The 26,424-nt window shown below is 45.7% G+C and overlaps 2 protein-coding genes across 2 annotated transcripts; one reads left to right on the top strand and one right to left on the bottom strand.

The window, feature by feature from the left end:
• Positions 1-3,407: 3,407 nt before the first annotated feature.
• FTCDNL1 (formiminotransferase cyclodeaminase N-terminal like) lies at positions 3,408-19,340 on the bottom strand. Its single transcript, XM_035136792.3, has 6 exons — positions 19,079-19,340; positions 17,291-17,411; positions 14,312-14,407; positions 12,536-12,688; positions 9,680-9,871; positions 3,408-5,750 (listed from the first exon to the last, which is right to left on the bottom strand). Exons 2-6 carry the CDS (start codon positions 17,403-17,405, stop codon positions 5,311-5,313), a joined length of 996 nt encoding a protein of 331 aa, XP_034992683.1. The 5' UTR covers positions 17,406-17,411; positions 19,079-19,340; the 3' UTR covers positions 3,408-5,310.
• A 3,309-nt stretch (positions 19,341-22,649) lies between these two features.
• Positions 22,650-25,654, top strand: C1H2orf69 (chromosome 1 C2orf69 homolog). Its single transcript, XM_035133279.3, has 2 exons — positions 22,650-23,124; positions 24,445-25,654. The coding sequence occupies exons 1-2, from the start codon at positions 22,759-22,761 to the stop codon at positions 25,276-25,278; spliced, it is 1,200 nt and encodes a 399-aa protein (XP_034989170.1). The 5' UTR covers positions 22,650-22,758; the 3' UTR covers positions 25,279-25,654.
• Positions 25,655-26,424: the final 770 nt, after the last annotated feature.

The raw sequence follows: 26,424 nt of genomic DNA, 5'->3' as shown, positions 1-26,424 counted from the left end.
ATAAAAGGGGAAAGTTGGAGAGATAAGGTCGGTCCATGCGAGAAGGAGAGTGTGCTTCTGTCTTTTGCATACATCCGCAAAGATTTAGTAAACGGACAAATAGAAGTAAATTGACCGGGAGAATCAAAGACCAGGACGACAAGAAGTTTAGGGGAGAATGGGAAAAATTTATAGGTTACTTAAGAGAACATTGTAAACCGGGGGGGGGGGGGGGAATAAGTTGAATAAAAAGGGATGTACAATGGAAACCAGAGAAGGGCAGAGGGAAGTCAAAGGATTCTGAGAATCCTAAATGTAAAGGCGATTGATATGTTTAAATGGAAACTTGCTATGTAAAATTTAATTTTAAAAAAATTATTAAAAAATAATAATAGAAGTAAATTGTTACATTTACGCTGGTGTTAATATTGTTGTGCCACCAGTGTGCATACCAGTTGAAATTGTGTAAGGGGACAGTTCCCTGCCCCGAGGTGCTTACAAGCCAAACTTTCTCAAAGGGAAGGGAAGTGGAGATGGGAGATGGAAGAAGGATTCATAATCGTTTCAATTACGCATTACAGTAGTCGATAGGAACTACTGCATTTGCTCCGTCTACTGAAGTCCATGTCCCAGATTTTTGCTAGGTTTGGGCATCACCAAAAATCCTGGGTGTGCAGCCAGCCAGCACTCACTGACCATCTGAAGGCAATCCTGTATAGGGAAGTTTTAAAAAAATGTTAAAATGCTCTACTGGCTGAGCTATCCCAGGTGTTGCAAGAGAGGAAAGGGCCCCGTGAATTCCGGTCCTGCATGTGGACTTCTCACTGGCATCATTGGACACTATGAGAACAGGATGCTGTCAGTCAGTGTAAACAAAGCTGAGCTAGACAGGCTGACTGACGCAGTTCCCTATGTTCCTAATTTTCAGCCCATAGAACCTCAGCTTTCCAGAAATGCTGATTTATCGCCATGGGCCTTGATCCAGAGAGCAGTGCAACTGGTACCGCACAAGCCCAAGGGAGCTTTAGACTTCTTTTCCTTGAACAGCACATGGCAAATGGATGACCGCATGGCAGATTTGCTTATAAAACTCCCCTCAGTTACAAAAGGCATTTTGTGATTTGGCCTTGGGGGGAGGGATGGGGAGTTTGTTAGCCATTCAAAATGGGAATTGGGGGGTGGGGTGGGGAGAGGAGAGGAGTCCAGCAGTTCAATTGAACTCCAAGCCCTTATTCTTAAAAGAATATCCATCCCAGGATAGCACTCTGCTTGGGCAATAAATAAATAAAAGTAAGTCCATGATGACGTATGTGTATGAAATAGGATCTAAAAGCCAATTAGCAGTACCATGGCGATGACTTTTTTTAAAAAAGGACTTTAAAATGGCATTTAAAGCTGTTTCAGTGACTTACGTGATGAACTTACTTATATGCAACATGTGTATGTTTGTAAGGCCAATCTGTTTTCCCAGGCTTTTTTTTTCTGGGCGGGGGGTCAAACAAATGGTGGGATTCTGGAGCTGATAGCAGGGAGGAATCCTTCCCTGGAACCGAATCAGTTGAGAGTGTTTTCATTTGATCGTTTTGCAAAATCTGAAACATGTGCAAGGAGATTAGTGATTAATGCTGCTTAAAATATATTTAGTTGCACGTAGTGATCGTAGAAATCTGGGGCCAATTATCTGACTAATGAGAAGGCAACACAACTCAGACTAATTGGCCAGTGTCTTTGGTTAAAAGCAGTGCAGCAGAAATGGGGGAGTGCGGGGTTCAAAATCATGATTTGGAGCTGTTCGGGCCAAACTTGTCTCAGTCAGGCTTAGAGCAATGATTGTTCCCAATAGGCCAATAACTGGGTGTCTTTTGCAAAGCAATTTGGAGGGGTGTTCAAATTGCTCTGCAAAGACACCCAGTTATTTGGGTGCAAATTGCTTTGCAAAGACACCTGTAGCTGAGCAAAGCCCAAAAGCCGACTCTCCCTTATAAATTCCTCACCTGCTGCTGCAGACTCTTCTTCCTCCCTCAAAGTGAAGAACTTTTTGGTAGGTTACACACAGGATAGCAGACCCTCCAGGTGTCCCTATTTTCCAGAGACGTCCCTGATTTAGAGAAGCTGCCCCAGTTTCTGATTTGATCCCAGAATGTCCTGCTTAGGACGTCCTTCTTTTCATTGGAGACATGTTGGAGAGTATGGTAGGATGTCCCTATTTTCATGGGAGAAATGCTGGAGGGTATGGAATTATCCGGCCCCTGAGCCATCTGAAGGCAATTCTGTACAGTATAGGGAAGGGTTTTTTAAAGTTTAAGATTTTGCTATGTTTTTATATATTTTGGAAGCTGCCCAGGGTGCCTGGGGCAACCCAGTAAGATGTGTGGGGGTATAAATAGCAAAATTATTATTATGGAATGGGATGCCCCTATTTTCATTGGATAAATGTTGGAGGGCATGGGATAGTTTCATCCTGCCTAACAGCGACCCAGGAGGGGTCTTGGCCCCTTTTCACCTTTTAAAGAAGAGGTGAGAAACCTCAGGTCCAGAAACTGAATGTGGCCCCCAGCTCTCTCTATCTGGCCCTTGAGATGCCCCAGTCCATTGCAACCCCAGATACTCACCCCTGCTCTGCATCCTTCTCTAGTGATTTTAAGGCTGTGTGCACACTTGCATTGAAGGCCCATGATGTCCCCCAAATAATCCTGGGAACTGTAGTTTACCCCCTCACAGAGCCACAATTCCCCGCAAGCTTGGCAAACTACAGTTCCCATGATTCTTTGCATGGTGGTGGGAGGTCACATGCTTTCAATGTGGGGCGTGTATGCAGCCTACCTGGCTGGAATGTGACCTTCAGCTACTGTAATGTCTTGTACTTGCCTGGATGCAGGATTGAGAGGTGGATGTGTGAGTGTGTGACCCTCAAACTGAAAGATATTCCCCACCCTTGATATACAGTGGGTTGGGTGGCTCTGTGGTCTAAGCCACTGAGCCTCTTGCTCTTGCCAATCCAACCGGGGTCCTTTACCTTTTACATATATGCAACATAAAGAGAAGTAGAGACTTTCCTTCACTGAAACATTTTCAGGATGAAGGCATTACAATGCAGAAAACAGCAATATGTAAATAAATGAATTGTTCCATAAGAATGTGAGCAGGTTGCGTTAGGAAAAGCCAGGAAGTGAGTTCATAGGCCAGAAGTGCCTGGGATATCTCAGCTGGTAGCTATCTCAGGGTCATGGGTTCAAGCCCTATTTAGGCAAAAAAAATTCCTGCATTGCAGTGGGTTGGACTAGATGACCCTCAGAGTCCCTTCAAACTCAACAATTCTCAAGTGAGATTTGAACCAGGATTTATCCTGGGTGTTCATTCGTGCCACCACACGAGGCATCTTAACATTCAAGCAGCCCATATATAGTCCATAACACATAAACAGAAACTCACTTCTTCCTTTTTAATGAACGGCAGCCACTACCTGACATCAAGATCGGAAACTGCACAATAACATTTGCATGTCAACAGCTCATCCTTGAGCACGGGCACTATAAAAGTTCCCTTGCTGAGCAGTCCCTCTCTTAGCCGCTGGATGGCAAAACAAGAGGATAGCAAAATAGCAAAAAACTGTCATTTTAAAGGGAGGGTTTGCAATTGCTGCCCCCTGGTGGACATGATGCAAAACCGAAAGTGCTGAGAACAGGCAATTGCTTCCACGTTTAGCCTTGTTACGCTCCCGGAATACGTCAAACTCCTCCAAGTCACCACCACATCTTGCAGTAATAGTCAATTTTGCACACATCAGATAGGTAATTTGTGGAATTTGCCGGTTCACATTACAGCCACTGCCTTAAATAGCTTCTGAAATGCAAAGGCCAATCTTCTATTATTGGCTGATAGGTAGCTCTAAAGGGAAGCACCCTACAGAGGGCATCATGGAAGCGTGAGCCATTTCCCCCAATAATTACAGCGGGGATTCTTGCTTGCTCTTGGGTTTTATTGCTGTCAACGCAGCAGCCTCCCCAGTGGGACGTGGTAAACCAAGATAAACTCAAGGGGGATACCTTGGTGCTCCAGTTGTTGTCGGGAGTCCAGATTGCATCAGCTCTAGCCGACGTGGTCAGGGATGATGGGAGATGTGGTACAATGAAATGTGGAGGGCATCAAGTTGGCTACCATATTTGCCGCTCCCATGTAGCCTCTTTGGCATGGATGAGGCACAAGAAGAAAGGGAGGAGCGAGGCTCTAGGACAGGGGTCAGCAACCTAAGGCCCATGGGCCACAAGCGGCCCACGGGGGTCCTTTAACCAGCCCACAACCCATCCCCGAACCGAGCCGCCCGCTTGGCGAGTCCCCGCACGCTGTGCTAAACCGCTGCAGTCCAGCGCAGGGACTCACTTCTGCAGTGCCGGAAATCTCGTCTGCGCATGCGCAGATGCTAGAAATCGCGTCTGCGCAGATGCCGGAAATCGCGGGCGGGCACGCTCACACACACACACGATTCGGCTCTCCGCTGGAGTGAACTGGCCCAGGTGAGGTAAACCTTGCCGACCCCTGCTCTAGGACAGGGGTGAGGGAACTGGTGCCCTATGGCCAGTCCCAATCTGCGAAGCCTCCCCATCTGGCCCACTGAGGTTCCAGCCAAGACTCTCTGGAGTCCATCCCTTTGCCACCCATTGCTCCTGGAGAATCAAGAACTTGCGACTGTGCTGGAAGGCAGCCACTAGCTAGGTGTTGGGGCAACGTTCCAAAGCATGTACTTAAAGTGTTTTTCTGCTTTTCCTAGTCTCTCAGAGGTCGTACGCCTTGGAACACCAGTTGCTGGAAATCACAAATGAGGACTGTTGCATTCAAGTCCTGCTTCCCATAGGTTGGCCACCGTGAAAAAAGGATGAATTTCTGGCCTAATCCAGGATGTCCTAATTCTGAGCAAAGTGTTAGTTGGATACACTCTACATAAATGCACATATAATGGTCTTCTACCTTGCCAGGATACATTGGTCTCCTGGCCCCCAAAGGTTGCCTTGGAATTAGCAAGGAGAAGAATTTAAAACAGTGACCGGGAACCGTTTTTCAGGCTGACGGCAGGTTTCTTGGAGTTTCATAACAGCGGTGGGCAGTGTCAGAGGTAAAACTGGGCACAGCAATTGGTGTAATTCTTTACCTTTGTACGGTAGGCTAATTTCCACACAACCTGACACAACCCTTTCCACCCTCCCTACAGGCAAGCTAGAGGCAGGGTCAGAGTTCGATGATGTGCTCCAGCCAGGCAAAAACATTTGAGGATCACTGAGTGGGGCAAGAGTCTGTCTGGGGAGATGGCGTGCAGTAAGCCTTGGAGCAAGGCTATCACATGAAAACACCACCCCGCACTCTCCAGAACTCACGGACACCGCTTGTCAATGCGTAGGCAGCGCATCGTGCGCATTCCTCTGGCGTGAACCCAACCAGTGCGGTCCCAACGGTGCTGACTCCGTGGTCTCTGGCCGACTTCTTAATGGAAGCCTCTATCAGCCAAGGCGACACATAGTGATACGTTCTCCCGAGAATGCTGTAGGAAACATATCCCGATTTGTCGCCCGCGGCCCACCTGGTGTCATGGTCGTCAAAGCTTTCCACGTTGCACGCTATTTCGATTTGGCCGTTGTGTGGGAAAGCCATCGACTGCACGCCCACCAGGCCTCCGGCACTACTGCCCCGGATGAAGGCTGCGATCGCCTTGGCCGTAGCCAAGTCTTGCGTGTCGACTGTCACGTTGCAATTCATCACGTAAGGGCTGGCCCCGACCCCTGAAACGATCAGAAAATGAGCCACCGGTGTGAGTCGAAATTAATGGTTGTTAGGTAAAGGACTTTGGCTAATCCTTCACTTATACACCATAACCTATTCAGTATTCTTTATCAAGAGAGAGAGAGAGAGAGAGAGAGAGAGAGAGAGAGAGAGAGAGAGAGAGAGAGAGAGAGAGAGAGAGTAGTACAGTCGTACCTTGGTTCTCGACTCCCATTCAACTCCCGGAACCGTTTGAAAACCAAGACACGGCTTCTGATTAGCAGCAGGCAATCGGAAGCCGCAGAAGCCGCGCCGGATATTCGGCTTCCAAAAATCGTTCGAAAACCAAAACACTCACTTCTGGCTTTCAATCGTTTGCTGTAATTAGGTGATATCATCATTGATGTCTTTTATTAATTTATGAGCAGAGGGCGATGTTCATGCTGCAAATTTATTGTATTGTATGTTGTTGGTCTTTGGTTTTTTGTTTTTTGTTTGTTTGTTTTTTGTAAGTTTTTGGCTGTTTTAAATTTGGAGGTTTAAGTACATATATGTTGGTATGGGAATTGTTGTGTGATGGGCCAATGGCCGTAATAAATGTCAATCAATTTCGATCATTTGGGAGCTGAAGCGTACGAGTTCCAAGGCTTTTGACAACCAAAGTACAACTGTAGTTGGATCCAGCAGACCCAAGGAGAGTCCAAAGCAGGCCTGGTGAGTTTTATGGCCTAGAGAGACTTCCCAGGACTGCAAATAAAGGTCTGGAGGAGTGCATATGCCCCAAGCTTTTACATAAAGGCTCTGGAAGGGCATTCCGGGAGAAGAGAAGTTGCAAAGCAAAGTCTGTTTCTCACACTGAGTACTGAGCTACCTTGGGGCAAGTAGAAGCCAGCCAGTGGCGAATCTACGTGGTATATAAATCAAAGGTGCTGCACTCAAGACCTATTCCCCAGTGAAAAGCAGTTTTATATCTGCCTCTTCGTAAGCAAGGTGAAAGAAGGAAGGGGAGAAACTCCACCCGGGATAAATCATCATTGCAAATTGTTCATCATGAAAAAAAAGAGTGTGGAAGTTTAATATTTCTCCGAGGTCTTCTCTTTTCCTTTCCTCCTTGGAATTCTGACTCATTGTCTTTGTAGCTTATGAGCCAGAGCCTGGATAGAAACAAAGATCTTTACAGCAAACAAAAAAAAAGAACGCAAACCCCCAAGGCCAAATTGTTGAGGTAGAGGGAAAATAAAAACAAATGCACTAATTAACATCTGGTGTGTGTTCCTTTCTCACAAACGCAAATGCAGTATGTGTGTGACAGCACTGGCAATAATAACTGGTTTAAGGATTCTTGCGGCGGAATGACGTCTGAAGAAACAGGATTCTTTTTTAAAAAAAATATGGATTATTCAATAAAAGTACATAAGGAGCTTTGTTTTATGCAGAGCGTTTTTTAAGTAGGTTAATTCTAAGTGGGTCAATAGGAGAATAATTACTGTTATTCTCTTGATATCTACCCCCCTCCCCAGTCTATATTAAATATTTAACCAGTTCTCTTCAATGGATTGTAGCAACGCTTCATCAGTCCCCCTTTCAAAACATTTGAAATGGTTTACTGGGCACAACCCAGGGTAAGAAACAAGCCCCATTGATATTGCGGGGCTTAAAAAGAAAAGAAAGGAAATCAATAGTACCCAAATGCTTGATAGTACATGCTCAAGAATGGCTACAACAGACTGCTATCTACAATAGTCCCAAACTAAGGCCTGGGGGCCGGATGCGGCCCAATCGCCTTCTAAATCTGGCCCGCGGACAGTCCGGAAATCAGCATGTTTTTACATGAGTAGAATGTGTCCTTTTATTTAAAATGCATCTCTGGGTTATTTGTGGGGCATAGGAATTTGTTCATATTTTTTTCCAAAATATAGTCCGGCCCCCCACAAGGTCTGAGGGACAGTGGACCGGCCCCCTGCTGAAAAAGTTTGCTGACCCCTGGACCACATGATGACCATTTGTAAACTCACATGGAAACTCAGAAGTCAAGTGATTTGACCCCCTATTACTGCTGACAATGAATGCTGTGCAAATTATTTAAATGGGCAATTTGCCTACTGGCAACGCAGCAGAGCCCAAAAGAGAGTTCTTTAGCCACTCCAGGAATTCTGGGGTTTTTGTAGTTGTTGCCCCTGTTTGGTAATGCCCTTCCAGGTCTCATACCTTTACACAGGGACTTAAGATACACAACACTCGAAATGCCTCTTATAAGACAGGGGTGGGGAAACTCCAAATCAGGGGTCAGCAAGCTTTTTCAGCAAGGGGCCGGTCCACTGTCCCTCAGACCTTGTGGGGGGCCGGACTATATTTTTTTTAAAAAAAATGAACGAATTCCTATGCCCCACAAATAACTCAGAGATGCATTTTAAATAAAAGGACACATTCTACTCATGTAAAAACACCAGGCAGGCCCCACAAATAACCCAGAGATGCATTTTAAATAAAAGGACACATTCTACTCATGTAAAAACATGCTGATTCCCGGATCGTCCACGGGCCGGATTTAGGCGGCGATTGGGCGGCATCTGGCCCCTGGGCCTTAGTTTGGGGACCCCTGCCCCAAATGCTGTTGGATTCCAGTTCCCATCAGTTCCCAGTGAAGACAAGCCCATGATTATTGATGATGGGAGTTGGAGTCCAACAACATCTCTAGGGGTCACAGTCCCTCCACCCCTGTTATAAGAGACAATCGTTTATTGGTTTCTTTCCCCCCCCAAAAAAATTGCCTACGTGGGGAAGCCAACACCTTCATAGACTTCAAGAAGGTTCTGGAGCTACTTGAAGGGATACAACACAAAATATTGCTTACACTGGAATAGATTAATTGATTTGTTACAGCCTACATCAAATTAAGAGCAAAAAGCTGCCAGTTGCCTCGAGGTCTTCTGCTCTTAAATAACTCTATGCATTTCCTGTTGCTTCTTGGTGCTCTCTCTTCCTCAACACTCCCGCAAGTCGTCCTCTCCCCAGTCCTTTTGAATAACACTTTATTCCCCATCCCTGTCTCAAAAGCCTAAGACTTCAGCCCTACAAGTGCAAGTGGCTTGGGAATAAGTTCTAATGAACTCTGTGACGACCCAAGTACGCAAAGGGCGGGCAGCAAGCTTATGCAATTTTAATCTCCTATTGTTGTTGTTGTTGTTGTTGTTTAGTCGTTTAGTCGTGTCCGACTCTTCGTGACCCCATGGACCATAGCACGCCAGGCACTCCTGTCTTGCACTGCCTCCCGCAGTTTGGTCAAACTCATGTTCATAGCTTCGAGAACACTGTCCAACCATCTCGTCCTCTGTCGTCCCCTTCTCCTTGTGCCCTCAATCTTTCCCAACATCAGGGTCTTTTCCAGGGAGTCTTCTCTTCTCATGAGGTGGCCAAAGTATTGGAGCCTCAGCTTCAGGATCTTGTCCTTCCAGGGAGCACTCAGGGCTGATTTCCTTCAGAATGGATAGGTTTGATCTTGCAGGCCATGGGACTCTCAAGAGTCTCCTCCAGCACCCTTCATGGATCAATGCCTTGTTGTGGCGAAGGGGCTTGAATAACTCAGAGAAGCTATGAGCTATGCCATGCAGGGCCACCCAAGATGGACAGGTCATAGTGGAGAGTTTTGACTAAACGTGATCCACCTGGAGAAGGAACTGGCAAGCCACTCCAGTATCCCTGCCAAGAAAACTCCATGGACAAAGACAACAAATCCCCTATTAGTCTTCCTGTTTTCCCTGTCTCAATTTTCGGTATACTCGCCTCTCTCTTATCTGCATTCTCTCACATTCTCAATATTTATATGTAAGCTCCTTGGGGCACAGACCACTGGGGAGTGGGCTATATTCCTCTGTGAAGTCCTAGATACATTGATTGCCTTGTGCCCATGACAAAAATAGCAACAATGAACATTCCCATCATTTCATACCTGTTAAACCGTGTCTTAAGGTAGGCGACAGTCCCACATCAGGAATAACAGTGGCTGCATTGAAAGCTCTACGGTTAAACCATCCCAGCTGTTTTCTTCTTTGAACCAGACTTTGCCTCTCTGGGAGATGAGCTTGCCCAAAAAGAAATACGCTGCAACCAGGAACACGGCACACCAGGGTCTCTGCTATATCTGAGGGAAGGGAGGAACAGAAGGGAAGTACAACAGCTAGAACAGGAGGCCTTTGGAGGCCAGTGAGTACTCTGCAATTTTGAAGGAGTGGTGTGGGTGCAATCACAAAATGGCTGCTGTGGGAACATGGCGGAACACAAAATGGCTGTCAAGGGGATGTGGCGTAGCACAAAACGGATGCTACATCTATTAAAAAAACAGAAAAAAGAGACAGGATGGACAGGTCTGGGCATGCCCCACATTAGCCGACGGGGACAGGGAAGCAGTGATGACGAAACATGGGCAGGTTTGAGGAGGCGTGTTCAATGTTGTAGAGGCCCTTGCCAGTGCCAACAAAAACTGAGCAGGGATAGCAAAGAGTTTGTTGTGCATTGTGGGTTTCAGAGGGAATCATTACTGGCATTTTTCTTGAGCACTAGAGGAGGCACAGTCAGGCCTTTGGGCACTATGCTGGTGACCCCGAGCGAGAAGAAACACAACAAGAAGACTAAGAGAGCAGCTAGGCTGTAGACTGGGGCTGCCTACTCTATACATATACTGTAATGCCACTTTTGAAAGAACTGCCATGGCTACAAATTTGCCACCAAGCCACGTTCAAGGTTCTCGTGTCAACCTAAGAAACCCTAAACAACCTGAGACCTGGGTACCAGAAAGAAGATGGCGGCCTAGCTGGTGGCCTGCTGAGATCTATCTTGCAAAAAAAGAGGCTCGCCTTTGTTACATATCCTTAGGCGCCAGGCAAAAACATTCCTCTTCCTCAACTATCAATGGCCTTTTAAACTGTGTGGGAAAGATGGAGGGCACTAGGAGAAGGGGACGACAGAGGACGAGATGGTTGGACAGTGTTCTCGAAGCTACGAACATGAGTTTGACCAAAATGCGGGAGGCAGTGGAAGACAGGAGTGCCTGGCGTGCTCTGGTCCATGGGGTCACGAAGAGTCGGACACGACTAAACGACTACACAACAACAATAGGGTTACTGTTTTTGTTTGTTATCATGGTATGTAATTTTGTGTTGTTCTTTCGTAAACCTCCCTGTGATCCTTGGATGAAGGACGGTATAGAAAACAAACATCTCCCTTCAAAAATAAGGCAAGTGCTGCCTTTGTTACATGATTCGATGCATGCTAAGAACATTTCTAATGTACCCAGGCATATGCTAGTAATTAATGCAGAGCTTTTAGTAGAATTGGCTGGTTTTACTGTGATGGCTGTATTTTAACACATTGTTTTTAATATATATATATACACACACACACACACACACACACACACACACACACACACATATATTTGTACTGCTGTGAACCTCCCTGGTGTTTCTAGTGAAGGGTGGGATATTAATGTGTTAAACAAACACACAAGCAGGCAACAGATCTGAGAAAGTGTGAATATGTGAGAAAGGTGGTTATCCCAAATGCTGTGCCCTCATTCCAGTTGCAAATTGTACAACTATGCTTTGGAGTATACATTAAACAGCTTCACTGAACGGTTTAGAATGGGGTTAGCCAGCGCAGTCCCCTCCACTTGTTACTAGACTCCAATTCCCATCACCACTGACGTTGGGTCATGCTGGCTGGAGTTGACGGGAGTTTGAATCCCAAGAACATTTGCAGGGTGCCACCTCGCCCTACCCCTAATTTAGAGAGAGACCTCTGCTTTGACAGAGGAACAGTCCAGCATCTATCAGTGACTACATTAAGGATCCTTAGGTCAGATCTTGGGCAGCCAAGATGGTGCCATCCAGTTGCTGCTAGACTACAACTCTCATCATCCCTGACCAAAGGTTATGCTGGCTGGGGATGATGGGAGTTGGAGTCCAACCTAAGGTTACCAGACGTCCCTTATTTCCTGGGGACTGTCCCCGGATTTCCAGATCGGTCCCCTGACAAAATCCATCTATTTACAGTGGTACCTCGCAAGACGGAATTAATTCGTTCCACAAGTCATTTCGTCTTGCGAAAATTTCGTCTTGCGAAGCACGGTTTCCCATAGGAATGCACTGAAATTTAATGAATGCGTTCCTATGGGAGGGGGGAATAGCGCCCCCCCAAAAGGCGCCAACTCACCCGCCACGGCCGGAAGTTTTAAAGGCTCTGGGGAGGGGGAAGCAGGAGGAGGGCCAGGGAGAGGCTCCCTCCCTCCTTCCCCAGCAGCTGCACCCTCGCGCCCAACCAGACAGACAGCCCGTTCGTGCGCAGGCAGGCAGGCAGGCAGGCAGGCTTTCTGGTTGGCCTCTCCCGTTCATGCGCACGCAGCTCTCCCGTGCACCCAGCCAAAGAAGGGGCTCCACTCCCTCGGGGTTCTGCAGGTGAGAGTGAGGGGGGACCCGGCTGCTGCTTGGCTGCCGCGGCCGTTTCAGTGTGACGCCCTGCGGAAGCCGGGCGATGGCGGCGGTGGGAGCGCGAGGCTCGGTCTGACTTTCTCCTCCTCGCGGCGCCCCTGCTCTACTTCGTCTAGCGAGTCTGCCAAAAAAATCGCAAAACATTTTCGTCTTGCAATTTTTTTGTGCCGCGAGGTGTTCGTCTAGCGAGGTACCCCTGTAGTAGGAAGTTGAAAAGCGTCCCCGGATTCATTGAAAACAATCTGGTAACCTTAGTCTAACCACATAGTCTAACCACATTAACTACCCCTGCCTGTGCCGGATTTTCGGGTTCTGCTTACTTCGAGCCACTGTTCCACACTCTTCCACATCGACACCCGCCAACGGGTAAATGGGCACCAGGTCTACTGCGCCAAGGCAAGGGTGGATGCCAGCATGTGCCGCCATATCTATTGATGCGAAAGCCTCCACACAGGCAGCCACGACAGACCTGCCTAACGAAACACAAGAGAGCGAGAGAAATTCCATCAAACCCATTACTAACTAAATCTGAAAAGGGAAACTGAATCTTAGCCACTCTTGCCCCAAATGTGTTCTAATTAAAAACATTCACACACAAAGAAAGAGCGTAGACCAGGCATCCCCAAACTGCGGCCCTCCAGATGTTTTGGCCTACAACTCCCATGATCCCTTGCTAACAGGACCAGTGGTCAGGGATGATGGGAATTGTAGTCCAAAACATCTGGAGGGCCGAATTTTGGGGATGCCTGGCGTAGACAAACTCTCCTCCCCTTGCGACTGTTTCTAGTGACAGTGATAAGGTAACCCCTCTTTCTCATTTACACAAAGCACTAATTTTGGGAGAAATGTGAAGGTCTTACGGCTCTTACAAATCTACCCACCTTGAAGCAGGGTTCTTGTTATATGCAACAAGCACACTTTAAAAAATATGCTAACAAAATAGCCCACTTGGTATCTTGGAGGCTTTCCTATTGAATCACAATCTACAAAGGTGTATTTTTTTAGTGAAGAGCTGAACACAACCGTGTTAATTATGGCCACCTGGCATCCTCCTGCTAACTTTGTCTGACAATACTGCTTTTGATGAACTTTGTAAACATCCCTACAAAACGTCCTTAGCGGAAAAGATAAAAAAGAGTATTTTATTCTGCTGCTCCTCCTCCATCACACAGCCTGAATTCAAAAGTAAGCTTTGCTGCAGTCCAGACTCAAATTACCTGGGAATAAGTTCCCGTTGAATTCAATAGAATTCAATTCTGAGTAGACATGGTTAGGATGTGGTGTTAATTGGGGAACTGGCTCTTGTAAACCAGCGTTGAAGGAAAAATCTACACAACACGTCCCTCTCAGATCTAGCTGAATGTTATCTATTTTCAAAAACTGTTAAGAGGGCTTCCAGACAAGAGCTTCTTGTCACAAACCATCAGTCACATCATATTTTTCTGAGTGTGTGATTTTCATGCAACCATCCACCAAGGGGATTAAAATGTCACTCTTTTTTTTAAAAAAAAAAGTATGTGCCTTGTGTTTTGGTACTTGTTATTTAAATAATTTTTCAACTGAGGATTTCTTTTTTAAGTCCTTATCTATCAAAGAAGCTAAACACCAGAGCATGGTTTTTGGTTCCACTCCAATCCTCTGGATGTCTCCTCAGAAGTAAGTCCCACCAAGATCAGTTGGACTTAGGACCATATTCACACGATGCATGGCTTCCCCCAAATCAGGCATAGGCAACCTTGGCTCTCCAGATGTTTTGGAACTACAACTCCCATGATCCCTGACCACTGGTCCTGCTAGCTAGGGATCATGGGAGTTGTAGTTCCAAAACATCTGGAGAGCCAAGGTTGCCTATGCCTGCCCCAAATAATCCTGGGAACTAACGTTTATGAAGGGTGCAGGGAATTGCAGCTCTGTGAGTGGTAAACTACAGTTCTCAGGATTCTTTGAGAGAAGCAATGTGTTTTAAAATGCACTGTTTTACTCTCAGGCAAACATGTATACAACTGCAAACTTAGCATCCAAAAACACAACATTCAAAGGTCAAAAATAACGATGATGTGAGTCGGGATGTTTTAATACATATTTTTAAAACTTACCCAGCCAGTCAACTGGAGCTGCAATAGTTATGACGGACCTGTTATAGTCATAGTCAGAAAATATATTAAGCACAGTGGCTCGGAGATGCTCCTGGCCTACGGGGAGGGAAAAAGTTGAAAAATTCTCATGGTTCAGACAACAAATAAAGGCTTCCAATTTAGCTTAAGCACATGCTATGTTTTGAAGAGGTACATTCTGATCCTAAATCCATTTATTGCAAAATAAGTTTTATCAAGCTAAATGGAGCTTACATCGGTGCAAGCATGATAGATTAGGAAAATATTGAACAGTTTTGCTCAATGCAATCTGTGGCCTTAAAGATATTGCTCCCATCAGCTACAGTCAGTATGGCCAGTGGCCAGAGATTATGGGAATTGTAGTCTAGCAACATCTGGAAGGCAACAGGTTCCCCACCCCTGTCTGAGAGAGTATTTACACTACAGATAGGCAACACAATCCAGGGCTTGTCATTATGAAAACTATACTGGCTGAAACTCCCAATTCTTGGCAACTTCATTAATGGGTGAGGGCTGGTCCTCTTCTGCATCTGTTTGCCCTAAGTTTGTTCACACAATGAACCTCAGACTTAGCCTGAAAGAGATGCCAGGAGGGAAAAAAAATCTTTTACAAGGACGTAAACAAAAACACCACCTCAAAGTTTTAGAATGTGTTAGTTAGTGATTAACAGATCAATGGGCTTCTTTTGTGCAACCACAGCTCATGCAAACTTTATCCAAAAACTTCACAGGCTGCCATTTGGTAGGACTTCAGAAATGCATGGCTGACCAAACCATAGCTATCATAAAAACAAGAGCGTTGGAAAGGACTCAAGGGCGTAGTTTGGTCTCAGCTCCTGCCCTCAGGCAGGACTTCACTCCCCCCAACATACGGCTTCAGAGCTTCACGAGCATCAACGTCAATGTTTGGGTGGGTAGGTGAGAATGGAAAGCTCAAGCTTGAAAGCTCAACTATTGTTTTCTAATCAAAGCTTCATTTGTGCCAGGGCTTAGATACACCATCCGTTTCCAGGACCACGGCTAATATTGGAATATGTAAAGTCAGGTGCCTCTGAGAATGTGCAGAGTGCAATTCTCTCACCGAATCAACAACCCTGAAGTAGCAGGTAATGGGAAAGACTGAGACCCTAGGGAGCCACTGATAGCCAGAGCAGATAATGCTGGACTAAATGGACAGATAAGTCTGGCATGGTATAAGGAAGGTTTTAAAAATTATTTTAATCTCCCCCCAGTTAAACAACCCTTCAATGGAAAATAAATAAATAAATAAAGGGAAGGGACCCTGAGGATCATCTAGTCCAACCCCCTGCAATGCAGAAATGTGTAGTTGTCCTATACAGGGATTGAACCTGCAACCTTGGCATTACCAGCACCATGCTCTAAGCAGCTGAGCTGTGCTTCTGGTACAATGGAGAAAGAGGCTTTGACATGACCTATGTATTCAGTCCAGCTAACTGGTGTCTGCCTTTTTCTGTCAATACACATAGTTTTGGATCTATCCTAAGTGCTTTTGGCATTCAAGTATGACTGCATGCAGGGGCTCCCATGAAAGAACAGGATAGCCACCCCTCCCGGACATGCCCAAGCAGCATCTGTCTGAAGGGGATCCTGCTCCTCCACCATCAGGGTTTGCATCCCAGGGCAGGCTGTCCTATTGACAGGGGCTGGGCAGAGGAGGAATGGTGGAGACCGCCTCCCCAGCCAGAGCCTTCCAGAGAAGAAGACAGTTCAGAATTACAACAGAGGTTTGAGGGAGGTCACAGCTCAGAGGCAAATGAGGGGAAAAGCTGGGAAATATTGGGAGAGGAGGAGGAAGAGAAAGCACTGGGGGGGGGGCAGCAGCTGACGGATACAGTGTCTTTAGAAAGCATTCCAGACAGCACCCCTCTCCCAAAATCCGGCAAGCCTTGAAAGTAGGGAGCGCAAAGAAAGGGCTCAGAGGGCCCTCAGCACCACCTGTAGTGGAGATGATGACAATGACGAATGAGGAAGTGGGAGAAAAGGAGGGTGGAGAGTCACTCAGGACAACACCGTTATCCCAAGAGGCTGTGTTCCAAGCCTCTCTCCGTAAATATTGAATAAAAAGCAGATGGTAAGAACTTTTCCTTGTCTTGTACGTTCCTGGCAACTGGCTATGGAAGTTGCTTACTGCTGCCTGACACCCATAGCTGCCAAGTACCCTGTTTTCCCCGGGAAACCCCCGTTTTTACTTACCTTTTCCCGGTGGTCCCCTGTATCACTTCATCTCCCGTTTTTCTCTGTTATTTTCTCCTGCTGGTGGCCATTTCTTTTCTTTCTGATTTGCCCTTCTATGGGCACCAAAAATGGCCGCCTCCAGCTTCAAAAGTCGTATCTACGCATGTCCAGAAGTGCATAGACGCGACTTCCGGTCTCGCCGGCGGCCATTTTTGGTGCCCATAGATGGGCAGAGTGACATCGGAAGTTGCGTCGACGCACTTCCTGACATGCGTAGAAGCGACTTTCGAAGCCGGCGGCGGCCATTTTTGGTGCCCATAGAAGGGCAAAATGACACCGGAAGTTACGTCGACGCAACTTCCGGTGTCACACGGCTGCCGGTCCCGGATTCTGCAGTCCGGGACTTGGAAGGTAAGCTGACACCTATGTGTACTCTCTGCACTGGCATTGGCCCCCTTCAAACAAGCACTGGTCACACATCGGACAGAGGCCTACACGCGTGAAGATGGATACGTGCATAGGGCTCCTTCCACAGGCAATACCGAGGGCAGGGCTAGCCAGGTACATTTCAGAGGGCTCTTCCACACCACTATAGGAAAGGCCTTATCCCTTGTCTCAGCCAATTGGACAAACTTATTCCACACATGCTTAAGTTCCAAAGAGGAGTTCAGTGGAATTCTAAGCAAACGTGCCTAGAACTGGGTTGGAAATGTTTTAATTTTGGCTGGACCAGGTATATTTGGAGTAGATCTACATTATTCTTACCATGATCCTCACAAACTGCAGCTCTGGCTACTTTCTCAACAACGTCCTTTCTTCTTCCTTCTGAAATGTTTAGCAAACAGGCAGCCAGACGCAAGCCAGCTCTGCCAGAAGTCATTTCCCCCTGTATAATAAAAGAATACTCCTTAATTCTAACGGAACAGGCAAGGTACCGGTAGCATTCTCCAATGGTGATGTCAATGTGTTCCTTCTCTCTCAACAGGAGGAAACCGCTTCCAGTCGCTTCAAAATTCCTACACGAAAGCATTTGTTTCCATGCTGACATTCACACGAATCTTGCGTATGCAAATATTAGCATACAGTATGACAATCCTATGTGGCAGTGTTTGAGTCTCTGACTGTTTTTGGACTACAACTCCCATCATCCCTACCTAGCAAGCCCAGTGGTCAGGGATGATGGGAATTGTAGTCTATAAACAGCCAGAGACCAAAGGTTGGGAAAACACTGCTATGTGGCTTTAAATCCCTGTCTCTCTGTGAATTGGGAAGCTAAAATTTGATGCCCCTTCTGGAGAGTGCATATACATATATGAAGCAAAATAAAAAAAATCCTTCCAGCAGCACCTTAAAGACCAACTAAAGTGCTGCTGGAAGGAATTTATTTATTTTGCTTCGACTACATCGGACCAACACGGCTACCTACCTGTAACTATACATATATGCACATGTATAGTATCAAGTTTATTGCTTATAGCCAAAGGCTGTTGTAATATATACAATGTCATTCAGTAAAATATATACAAATTTGGTACAAAACGTACACATATGCACATGTGTAAGTAACACTGTCATAAATTACGATCTGCACCATGCAATTCCGTCCAGCAAGCCCATCTTGACCAAGTGCAGTGGTGTTATGAAACTCTCCATGTTGTTATAGATTAAATGCCAAATTTAGGTTGCAAGCTGGATGCTTCCAGACGATGGTTTAAAAATGGGATCCGTGCTCCTGGTTTGTGGATGCTTTTTGCAGCACCCACATGATACCACTGACATCAAAATGACACAGCCTGTATTCCCCACCCCCACACTTAACACAGATTCGCTCTTTCTGGTGGAAATCAAATAATTGTTTTCTCCTTTTTGATACCAATTACCCTTTTATCTCTTAAATCCCTATATAAGGGATTAAGCTGCACTGAACAAAGTTTGCCTTACTTTTTGAGTAGACATGTATAGGATTGCATTGGTTGCATTGCTTTCGGTTTTAAACATACAGTAAAAAAGGTAAAGGTAAAGGGACCCCTGACCATTAGGTCCAGTCGTGACCGACTCTGGGGTTGCGCGCTCATCTCGCATTATTGGCCGAGGGAGCCGGCATACAGCTTCCAGGTCATGTGGCCAGCATGACTAAGCCACTTCTGGCAAACGAGAGCAGCACATGGAAACGCTGTAGCGGTTCCTATTTATCTACTTGCACTTTGACGTGCTTTCGAACTGCTAGGTTGGCAGGAGCTGGGACCAAGCAACGGGAGCTCACCCCGTCACAGGGATTCGAACCGCCGACCTTCTGATCAGCAAGCCCTAGGCTCAGTGGTTTAACCACAGCGCCACCTGGGTCCCATACATACAGTATTTTGCTACAAATTTATTCAGTATAAGGAAGAAAACAACGAGACTTTAGTTTCAGTACTTCTATCTTATTTGATCGTGGCATGTATGATCGGGTAAAATTATACAGCAAACCCAAGCTTGGGGGGGGGGGGTCTGCCGCACGAATCCCCAAAATTAAGACAGAGCTTTATCTAGACTAACTGGTGGTCTACTTACAATGTTGGAAACAAGCCTGGTTGGCTAGCAGAGCAGGTTCAGGGTATTTTGCTATTAACCAATACTGTACTACGGTAGTACTGTATCTCTGGTTTGCAGCATCCGACCAGACAGCAACTGCGTCAAATCTGTAAAGCGCGGAGGCAAAGCAAGGAACTTTTCTTTCTTTCTGTGACTGTACCTCCCAGACTGCAAACGCCACGTGAGTTTTGGAAGGTTAGTGCTTTGCTGGGAGCCTCTTCCGGGAAACTGGTGTGTGACTATTTTCACACTGCTGTTGGTGCGGGAGGAGTGCGGGATTTGTCGCGCGCGCTCCACCTCCCCTCGCTCCTCCCGGGAAATGCATGGATTAATTTCGCGCTGAGATTTTTGAATCGCTCTGCAGATTCCTCTGCAAGAAAAGGCTGGTTACAAGAAAGAGCTCGGAGATGCCAGCTTTGTTCCTCTTCCTCTGCAAAGTCTGCTTTCGCGCAATCTTGAGGTGTTTTTTTTATACTGTATTGGATGGGCACTGTCGAGGTAGCATCGCCTACCTACCTTACCAAGGGTGTAGCGGGGGAGGGGAACAGCTGGCCCCCTAAAAAAAAATCTAGTCAACAACAACAAGTAGAAAATGTAGAAAGATTTTGACAGACTGCTCCGAGCACTTGGGGTCAAAATAAATTTTTTTAAAACATTTCATCCCGAATCTGCTAGACAGAGGATGGTGACATGTGGGTGTCTTGCGCGCACACACCCCCAACATAAATACTGGCTATGCCCATGCAAGGGAACGTAAATCGCAAATAATTGGCAACATTTGCTTGCTAACGTGAGGTCCAGATTACTGCGCTTTCGAGCAAGCAACAGCAGCATGTTTTCTCTTACAATCCTGCATTTTTTTTGGTGACATTTACATCTTGACTTTGCTACAAGGAGGAGGTCACGGTGGCATAAATGACATAATTCTGCTCCTCCCCCTTTTGCTCTCACGACAACCCTGTGAGGTGATAGAGTGCTTAACCCAAGGTCACCCAGTAGATGCTTTGATCTCAGCTCCATCTACCTCTCTTGCAGCAAATTCTTCCTATATATTTAGATTGTTAGCCTGTGGGCAAGGACTTTATTGTTTGTGGGTTAAACCACAGAGCCTACGGCTTACTGATCAGAAGGTCGGTGGTTCAAATCCCCACAACGGGGTGAGCTCCCGTTGCTCGGTCCCAGCTCCTGCCCACCTAGCAGTTCGAAAGCACGTCAAAGTGCAAGTAGATAAATAGGAACCGCTACAGCGGGAAGGTAAACGGCGTTTCCGTGTGCTGCTCTGGTTCGCCAGAAGCGGCTTTGTCATGCTGGCCACATGACCTGGAAGCTATACGCCGGCTCCCTCGGCCAATAATGCAAGATGAGCGCGCAACCCCAGAGTCGGTCACAACTGGACCTAATGGTCAGGGGTCCCTTTACCTTTATAAGGTGGTCTGGGGGCTTTCGGGACTGAAAAGTGGAGTGACAATAACAATACTGTAATTAATTGAAACAACAACAACAACAACAACAACAACAACAACAACAACAATTTATTTATACTCAGCCCATCTGGCTGAGTTTCCCCAATCAAGTGTTTTGTGAGATAATTTAAGGACATAAATGTCAAAAGAAAGAGTTTGCTGGTATATATACTATCACTGAAAACGTTATGGTTAAATCTAATAATCAGATGGTAAAATATAGGATATATAGTAAATTTATTATTCAAGCTAGAATGTGCAGCACCATCTTGTGGTGATCAGAGTTCATTTTATATTTAGAAGCCAATAGAATATTAGCTACGTAGATAACAAAAGTATATTTCACATTCAAAAGTAACAGTGTGATCCTGCCGACCTCATGCCACCTAGATGAGGTAAGAATTGCTATTAAATCACCTTTCACCAGCAAAATAAAACATTATCCTTACACTGACAGAACACAGCCATCCCAAGGGGCACAAATGCGTGGGGGGTGCAGCAGGAAAGGAGCGGAACAAATAAGATGTGCAACAATATGTTTTATTTTCCAATGAATACTTCATGTTCTGTGGCTACTGAGCATGCTTATTGGGCCGTTTTTCTCCAGTTAGTGTTCGTTTTTGTAAAGTTTTTGTACTCCTGAAAACTTTGAGGTTGAAACAATATCTTCTACAAAAATGATAATGGGCTTAAGTGCGCCACATAATTCTAACTGTGTGTGCTTGCACCACATTTTAGGAAATGTAATGAGAAGCAAAATCACTTTTGTTGGTGACTCTCTTCACTGGTTGCATTAGCATATATAAAGAACATTTCAAAATAAAATATTACTAAAGGATGTCAGATATAAAATGCACATTTAAAACAGTACAATTAACAAGAGAATCAGAGATTATAAGAAGCAAATTATTATTATTATTATTTATTTATTGATACCCTGCCCATCTGGCTGGATTTCCCCAGGCACTTTGGGCAGCTCCCAACAGAATGTTAAAAATGTGATCATATCAGCTGTTGTCGCTGCCAATCCTGCCAATGGTGGTTCATGGCAAGCAGGTGGCTGTGGAAGCTCAGGCTCAAAAGACCTGGGTTGGCGCTAAAAGACAGCCAAGGTGGTCTCTGGCCTCTTCAGCAGCCTCAGCTTTTGTAGTTGGAGTCAATCATGGTATTGCCATCCCAGGCCAGGTGGGAAAGGCCCGCAAGGCAGAGAGCAAGGACACATTTTGGCTGGGCAAGTTTTCAAGGGTACAGAGCAGGACCCATGAGAGGTGTGGCCTTGGAGAAATGTCCCAGGGCCAGACAGAGGTAAGGGCAATGCTGGTGTCAGGTTGTTTTGCACCCTAGGCAAAGCTTGCACCTCTACTTCCACCGACTTGCCAACTCCAGTTTTCAAAAGACATGTAGAAAAAATGAAAAGCACAGAATGTGAAACTGCTCAGTATATTTTAAATTGAAAGAATAAGTTATACAGGTGGTGGACATTTTGCATGCATCCAATTGATATGCGACCGACTTTTGGCTCCAGAAGGTGATGGAACACGCTTAATTGTGACCGCAATGACCGTTGCACAATGACCCCCGCACAAACAGGGCATTGTTGCCTGGGCTACTACTACCTTTGCTTATCTTTCTCAAATGCAAAAGAAAATGTTTTAGCACACGAACCATTTTGAATAAAATTGTGAATTTGTATAAAACTGTGCCCCACTGAGGTCTATGCCCTGGGACATGGCCCGCCCAATCCCAACGTGGCCCCATCCTTAGCTAGTGAAGGCGCAGCTTAAAATGGAGCCCTTAAAAAAAATATCAAAAAATCGTTGTACTTATTTGCATAAAATCTTCTCTCTTTTTTTGAAAAACAAACAAACAGAACTAACTGCGCGCGCAGCCGCTCCCCCCCCCGCACTTCCCCTCTTTGAGCTTCCCGCCCTGCCACCCACACCCAATCAGCGGAGAGGAACCGAAGCTTCCCATCACGCGATAGGACGACTCTTTCCCCGCCCCTCCCCTCCCTGGAAAGCTCCTTTCGCTCGGGCGCCTGCGCAGTCTGCGTGGCTCCGCCCCGGAGGCGTGGGCGGCCCAGGGGGCGGTTGGTTGGTTGGCTTGTTTGTTTTCGTCTGCGGGAGCCATTGGGAGGTCTGTCAGTGCGCGAGCGCGCGTGAGGGAGGGAGGCGGAGCTCGCGCCGCGGAGCCTCCATGAGCAGGCGCTGCCCACCTGCCTATTCCGTCCTGAGGGGACTCGTAGGCTCCGCGTTCCTCTGCCTCGCGCGGACTATGAGCCTGCGAGGAGCTCCGGCCAGCTGCTTGTCGGGGCCCTCGGGCGGCGGGAGCGCCGGAGGAAGCGGCGGCGGCCGTAGTAGTAGTAGTACTAGTAGTATCGGCGGCGGCGGAGCCTCCTCCTCATCGTCTCCTCGGCTGAACCTGCCGTGGCTGCGGCTGCCTCAAGTGCCGGGCGCCGAGCCCTTCCGAGCCAACGACGTGCTGTTGCTGCTGCCGCCCGCCGGCGGCCCTTTGCCGGAGCCGCCTCAGCATCATGTCGTCTATTTTCCCGGGGACGTGCAGGTAAGGTTGAGGGGAGGAAGGAACCCGGCGGCGGGAGGGGAGCCCAGCTGCCTTTCAGAGAGCCTGGGAGAAATGGAGCCTGCCTCTTGAATAGGACGTGGTTAGTTGGGATTTAGATCACAGAGTTGGAAGGGGTCCAGAGGGTCATCTAGTCCAACCCACTGCAATGCAGGAATCCTTTTGCCCAATGTGGGACTCGATCCCGAGACCCTCGGAGGGCTGTACCGAAAGAGCGTGTGTCGTGTTATTTACTGAGGGATTTCGAAGCTGCAGACCGAGGGTGACGACCCTCTCCTGCCACCTCTTCCTGTTGGGCACCCAAGCAGAGGTGATTTGCTGGAAGAAGCATTGCCTCTGTTTAGGCCCTAAATTTTTCCAGCCCGCTCGCCAGAACTTGGTATTTCTTCCGCATGATGCTGGTTTTTCCAGCTTCTGATGGAGCACCTGTGAAGGTTAAAACCTTTGGACCAGGGACACTCGGGCGTTTTTGCTCCCCGTGTTAAGATGTGCATCTCTCCTGCATAGTTCCGTTTGCGAGTGCAGACTGCTTGTAGACGTATTATGCAAGGGATTGCACACAGAAGATTAATAAAAATGCACAGTGTAAGCACCAAGGAGATGGTTGATGGTGCCCAGTGTAGAGGAACATTGGCATTTGGAACTTTCTTCCCTTGGTGCCCTTTACCATGGGCATGGGGGGGATAGCAGGCCCCCCTGAATCAAGTAAAAAAAGAAAAAAAATTCTTAACTAAAAGTAGAAAGATTTTGACATTTTTTTAAAGCTCTGTATACCAGAACAGTAGTGACAATGCAGAAGTTTGCAAGGATTCATCATCATCATTGGATGAAAATTGAGAGTGACTTTTGCCTTGGTTGCTGGGGCAGGGGGTGGGTGGCAGGTTGGGAGTAGGCAGAGAAAATGCCTTGCTTACTTGAGAAATTGTACATGTTTGCTTGCAGGGAAGGTGTTCCAATGTTCATTCACTTTAATATGTCTTTTGAGATGAGGCAGTCAGAGCTACAAAGTATTCTAAATGTGTTCACAACTTTAAATTATATAATGGCGTAATGATACTTGATCTGTTTTCAGTCTCTTTCCTAATTATTCCAAACATTTCAGTTCTCTTTCAGTTGAGATTCACATACTCCTCTTTATGCTGTTTTCTAATTTCATTTTCAAGTGCATGCCTTATTAAAATTTTGTTAGCTGCCAAGAATAACCTTTCCCAGCAACTTACTTGTATAATTATAATTTAAGTGATTAATTGTGCATTTTGTGTTCCAAATAGTAAGGCTCGCTATATGTTGTTTTTATTTCAGAACTATCATGAAATTATGGTTTGCCATCCAGAAAATTTCCAGTGGGAACAATGGTGCTTAGAAAACGTTGCTTCTATTCTGGGTCGCCGTTTCCCTCAGAGTTACATTTGGGTTATAAAATGTTCCCGTATGCATTTGCACAAATTCAGCTGCTATGACAATTTTGTGGCAAGCAATATGTTTGGTGCACCTGAACACAGCACTGATTTTGGAGCCTTCAAGCATCTTCATGCATTACTAGTTAATGCGTTTAAACTTGCTCAAAATGTTCTTCTGTCTCAGAAAAGCTTGTATAATTTCACCAAGGATGAAAAGGCCATTGCTTGTCAATCACCTACTGTTGCTACTACTAACGGATGCTCAGCAACAGAAAGGGGAAGAGATTGTGAATATTTCAACGGCTCTACCATGAACCTCTTTGAGCCTTCTGTGATTGGTGAAGCGTCATTCACTTTAATAGGGTTCAGTAAAGGTTGTGTTGTCTTGAATCAATTACTTCATGAACTAAAGGAAGCTAAAAAGGGAAAGGACACAAATGCCTTCATAAAAAACATAAGAGCAATTTACTGGCTCGATGGTGGCCATTCTGGAGGAAGCAATACTTGGGTGACCTACCCTGATGTGCTGAAAGATTTTTCAGAGACTGGGATTTCAGTTAATGCACATGTTACACCATACCAGGTATTTGATACAATGAGGGCATGGATTGGAAAAGAGCATAAGAGATTTGTGCAAATTCTGGAGGAGCTTGGTGTAAATGTAAATAGCCAGCTTCATTTTGCTGATGAAGCACCTTCCTTAGACAACCACTTCAGAGTTCATGAAGTATTCTGACACAGTGAATATATCAAAATACTCTTGTTAACTGCAAGATACATTTTAAACTTTGACTTGACAGTTTGAGAATGTGCTTTCTCCTAAGTCCTGGAAAGGCTTAATGCTGTGTGCATTATTTACTTTTTAAGACCTTCAGTGAAGCCAATCTTGTCTTGCTTTTGCAATTGAGGAGCAACAACATATTCCTGGCTTAAAGAAATTATTTTGTTCTGGTTGAAATGATAAGATTCCTGAGGAAAACCACACCAGTTCATCTGACTAATTTTCTGAACATCAGTTGGAACTAATGTTTGCTTTACAAGTGTGGATTTTTGTGAGCAGAATATTCAAATCCGGGCTCAATAATTTGCATCATAAAATGTTTTGGATGGCATACATATATGGGTGTTGAGTATTTTTGAATGATTAGTCACTTTTATTCTTTAGTTATAATTATAGAACTAAAGAACTATGAGATAACTTGGATTATGCTGCTAACATTGATATTTAGCCCCTTGGCATAGCCATAGCACAAGCAATGCAGTAAATTGGTAATGTTGACATGGACTGTGTCAACATTACCAACTTGCTGCATTGCTTGTGGTATGGCTATGTCAAGGGGCTAAATATTCATTTCAACTAAGTATTCATTACAACTTAGTATAAATGACACTTTCATGGGAAATAAGGTGCATAATGACTATACTGTTGCCTCAGAGGTGCTGTGCAACTTCTAACCATTGCTGAACATCTACTAGTGAATAACCTTTTTTAAGACTTAAGAGTATTAAACATCTATTTTTATTAAGTGACCAAGAATGTATGATCTTGCTGCTGTTTCAACATTCCCTATTAATACGAAAGCTTGATTTAACTTAATGCATTTTTGAACTTTTATATTGTGAGACTGTTAGGCAATTGTGGCAAATGTGTTTTGCTAAAAATCAAACCACAGGTTCTTGCAGGTTAATGTTACAGGTTATCGTACATCTTAGAATAATATCAGTTGCACCAGTCTTTGGAAAAATTCAGATTATACTAGGAATTTTTCCAAAGACTGGTGCAACTAATATTATTCTAAGATTTGCCATAGTCTAAGGATGCGGCAGTCACTTTAACGATAACTCTCCGTAAATTCTTAACCATGTGGATGTTAAGGTGGTA

The sequence above is a fragment of the Zootoca vivipara genome, chromosome 1 (genome assembly GCF_965207765.1).
Source record: "Zootoca vivipara chromosome 1, rZooViv2.hap1.1, whole genome shotgun sequence".
Taxonomy (NCBI): Eukaryota; Metazoa; Chordata; class Lepidosauria; order Squamata; family Lacertidae; genus Zootoca; species Zootoca vivipara.
Note: the sequence above shows the minus strand (reverse complement) of the source record. Positions and strands in the feature narration are given on the sequence as shown.

What these genes read in the sequence shown, in the direction of transcription:
- FTCDNL1 (XM_035136792.3), bottom strand. Translation starts at nt 17,405, where the DNA reads ATGACTTCTGGCAGAGCTGGCTTGCGTCTGGCTGCCTGTTTGCTAAAC. An exon ending in AGCTCCAGTTGACTGGCTGG is followed by an intron (nt 12,689 to 14,311) that starts GTAAGTTTTAAA and finishes GTGTTTCGTTAG; the next exon opens with GCAGGTCTGTCGTGGCTGCC. An exon ending in CTTAAGACACGGTTTAACAG is followed by an intron (nt 5,751 to 9,679) that starts GTATGAAATGAT and finishes TGATCGTTTCAG; the next exon opens with GGGTCGGGGCCAGCCCTTAC.
- C1H2orf69 (XM_035133279.3), top strand. Translation starts at nt 22,759, where the DNA reads ATGAGCAGGCGCTGCCCACCTGCCTATTCCGTCCTGAGGGGACTCGTA. An exon ending in ATTTTCCCGGGGACGTGCAG is followed by an intron (nt 23,125 to 24,444) that starts GTAAGGTTGAGG and finishes TTTTTATTTCAG; the next exon opens with AACTATCATGAAATTATGGT.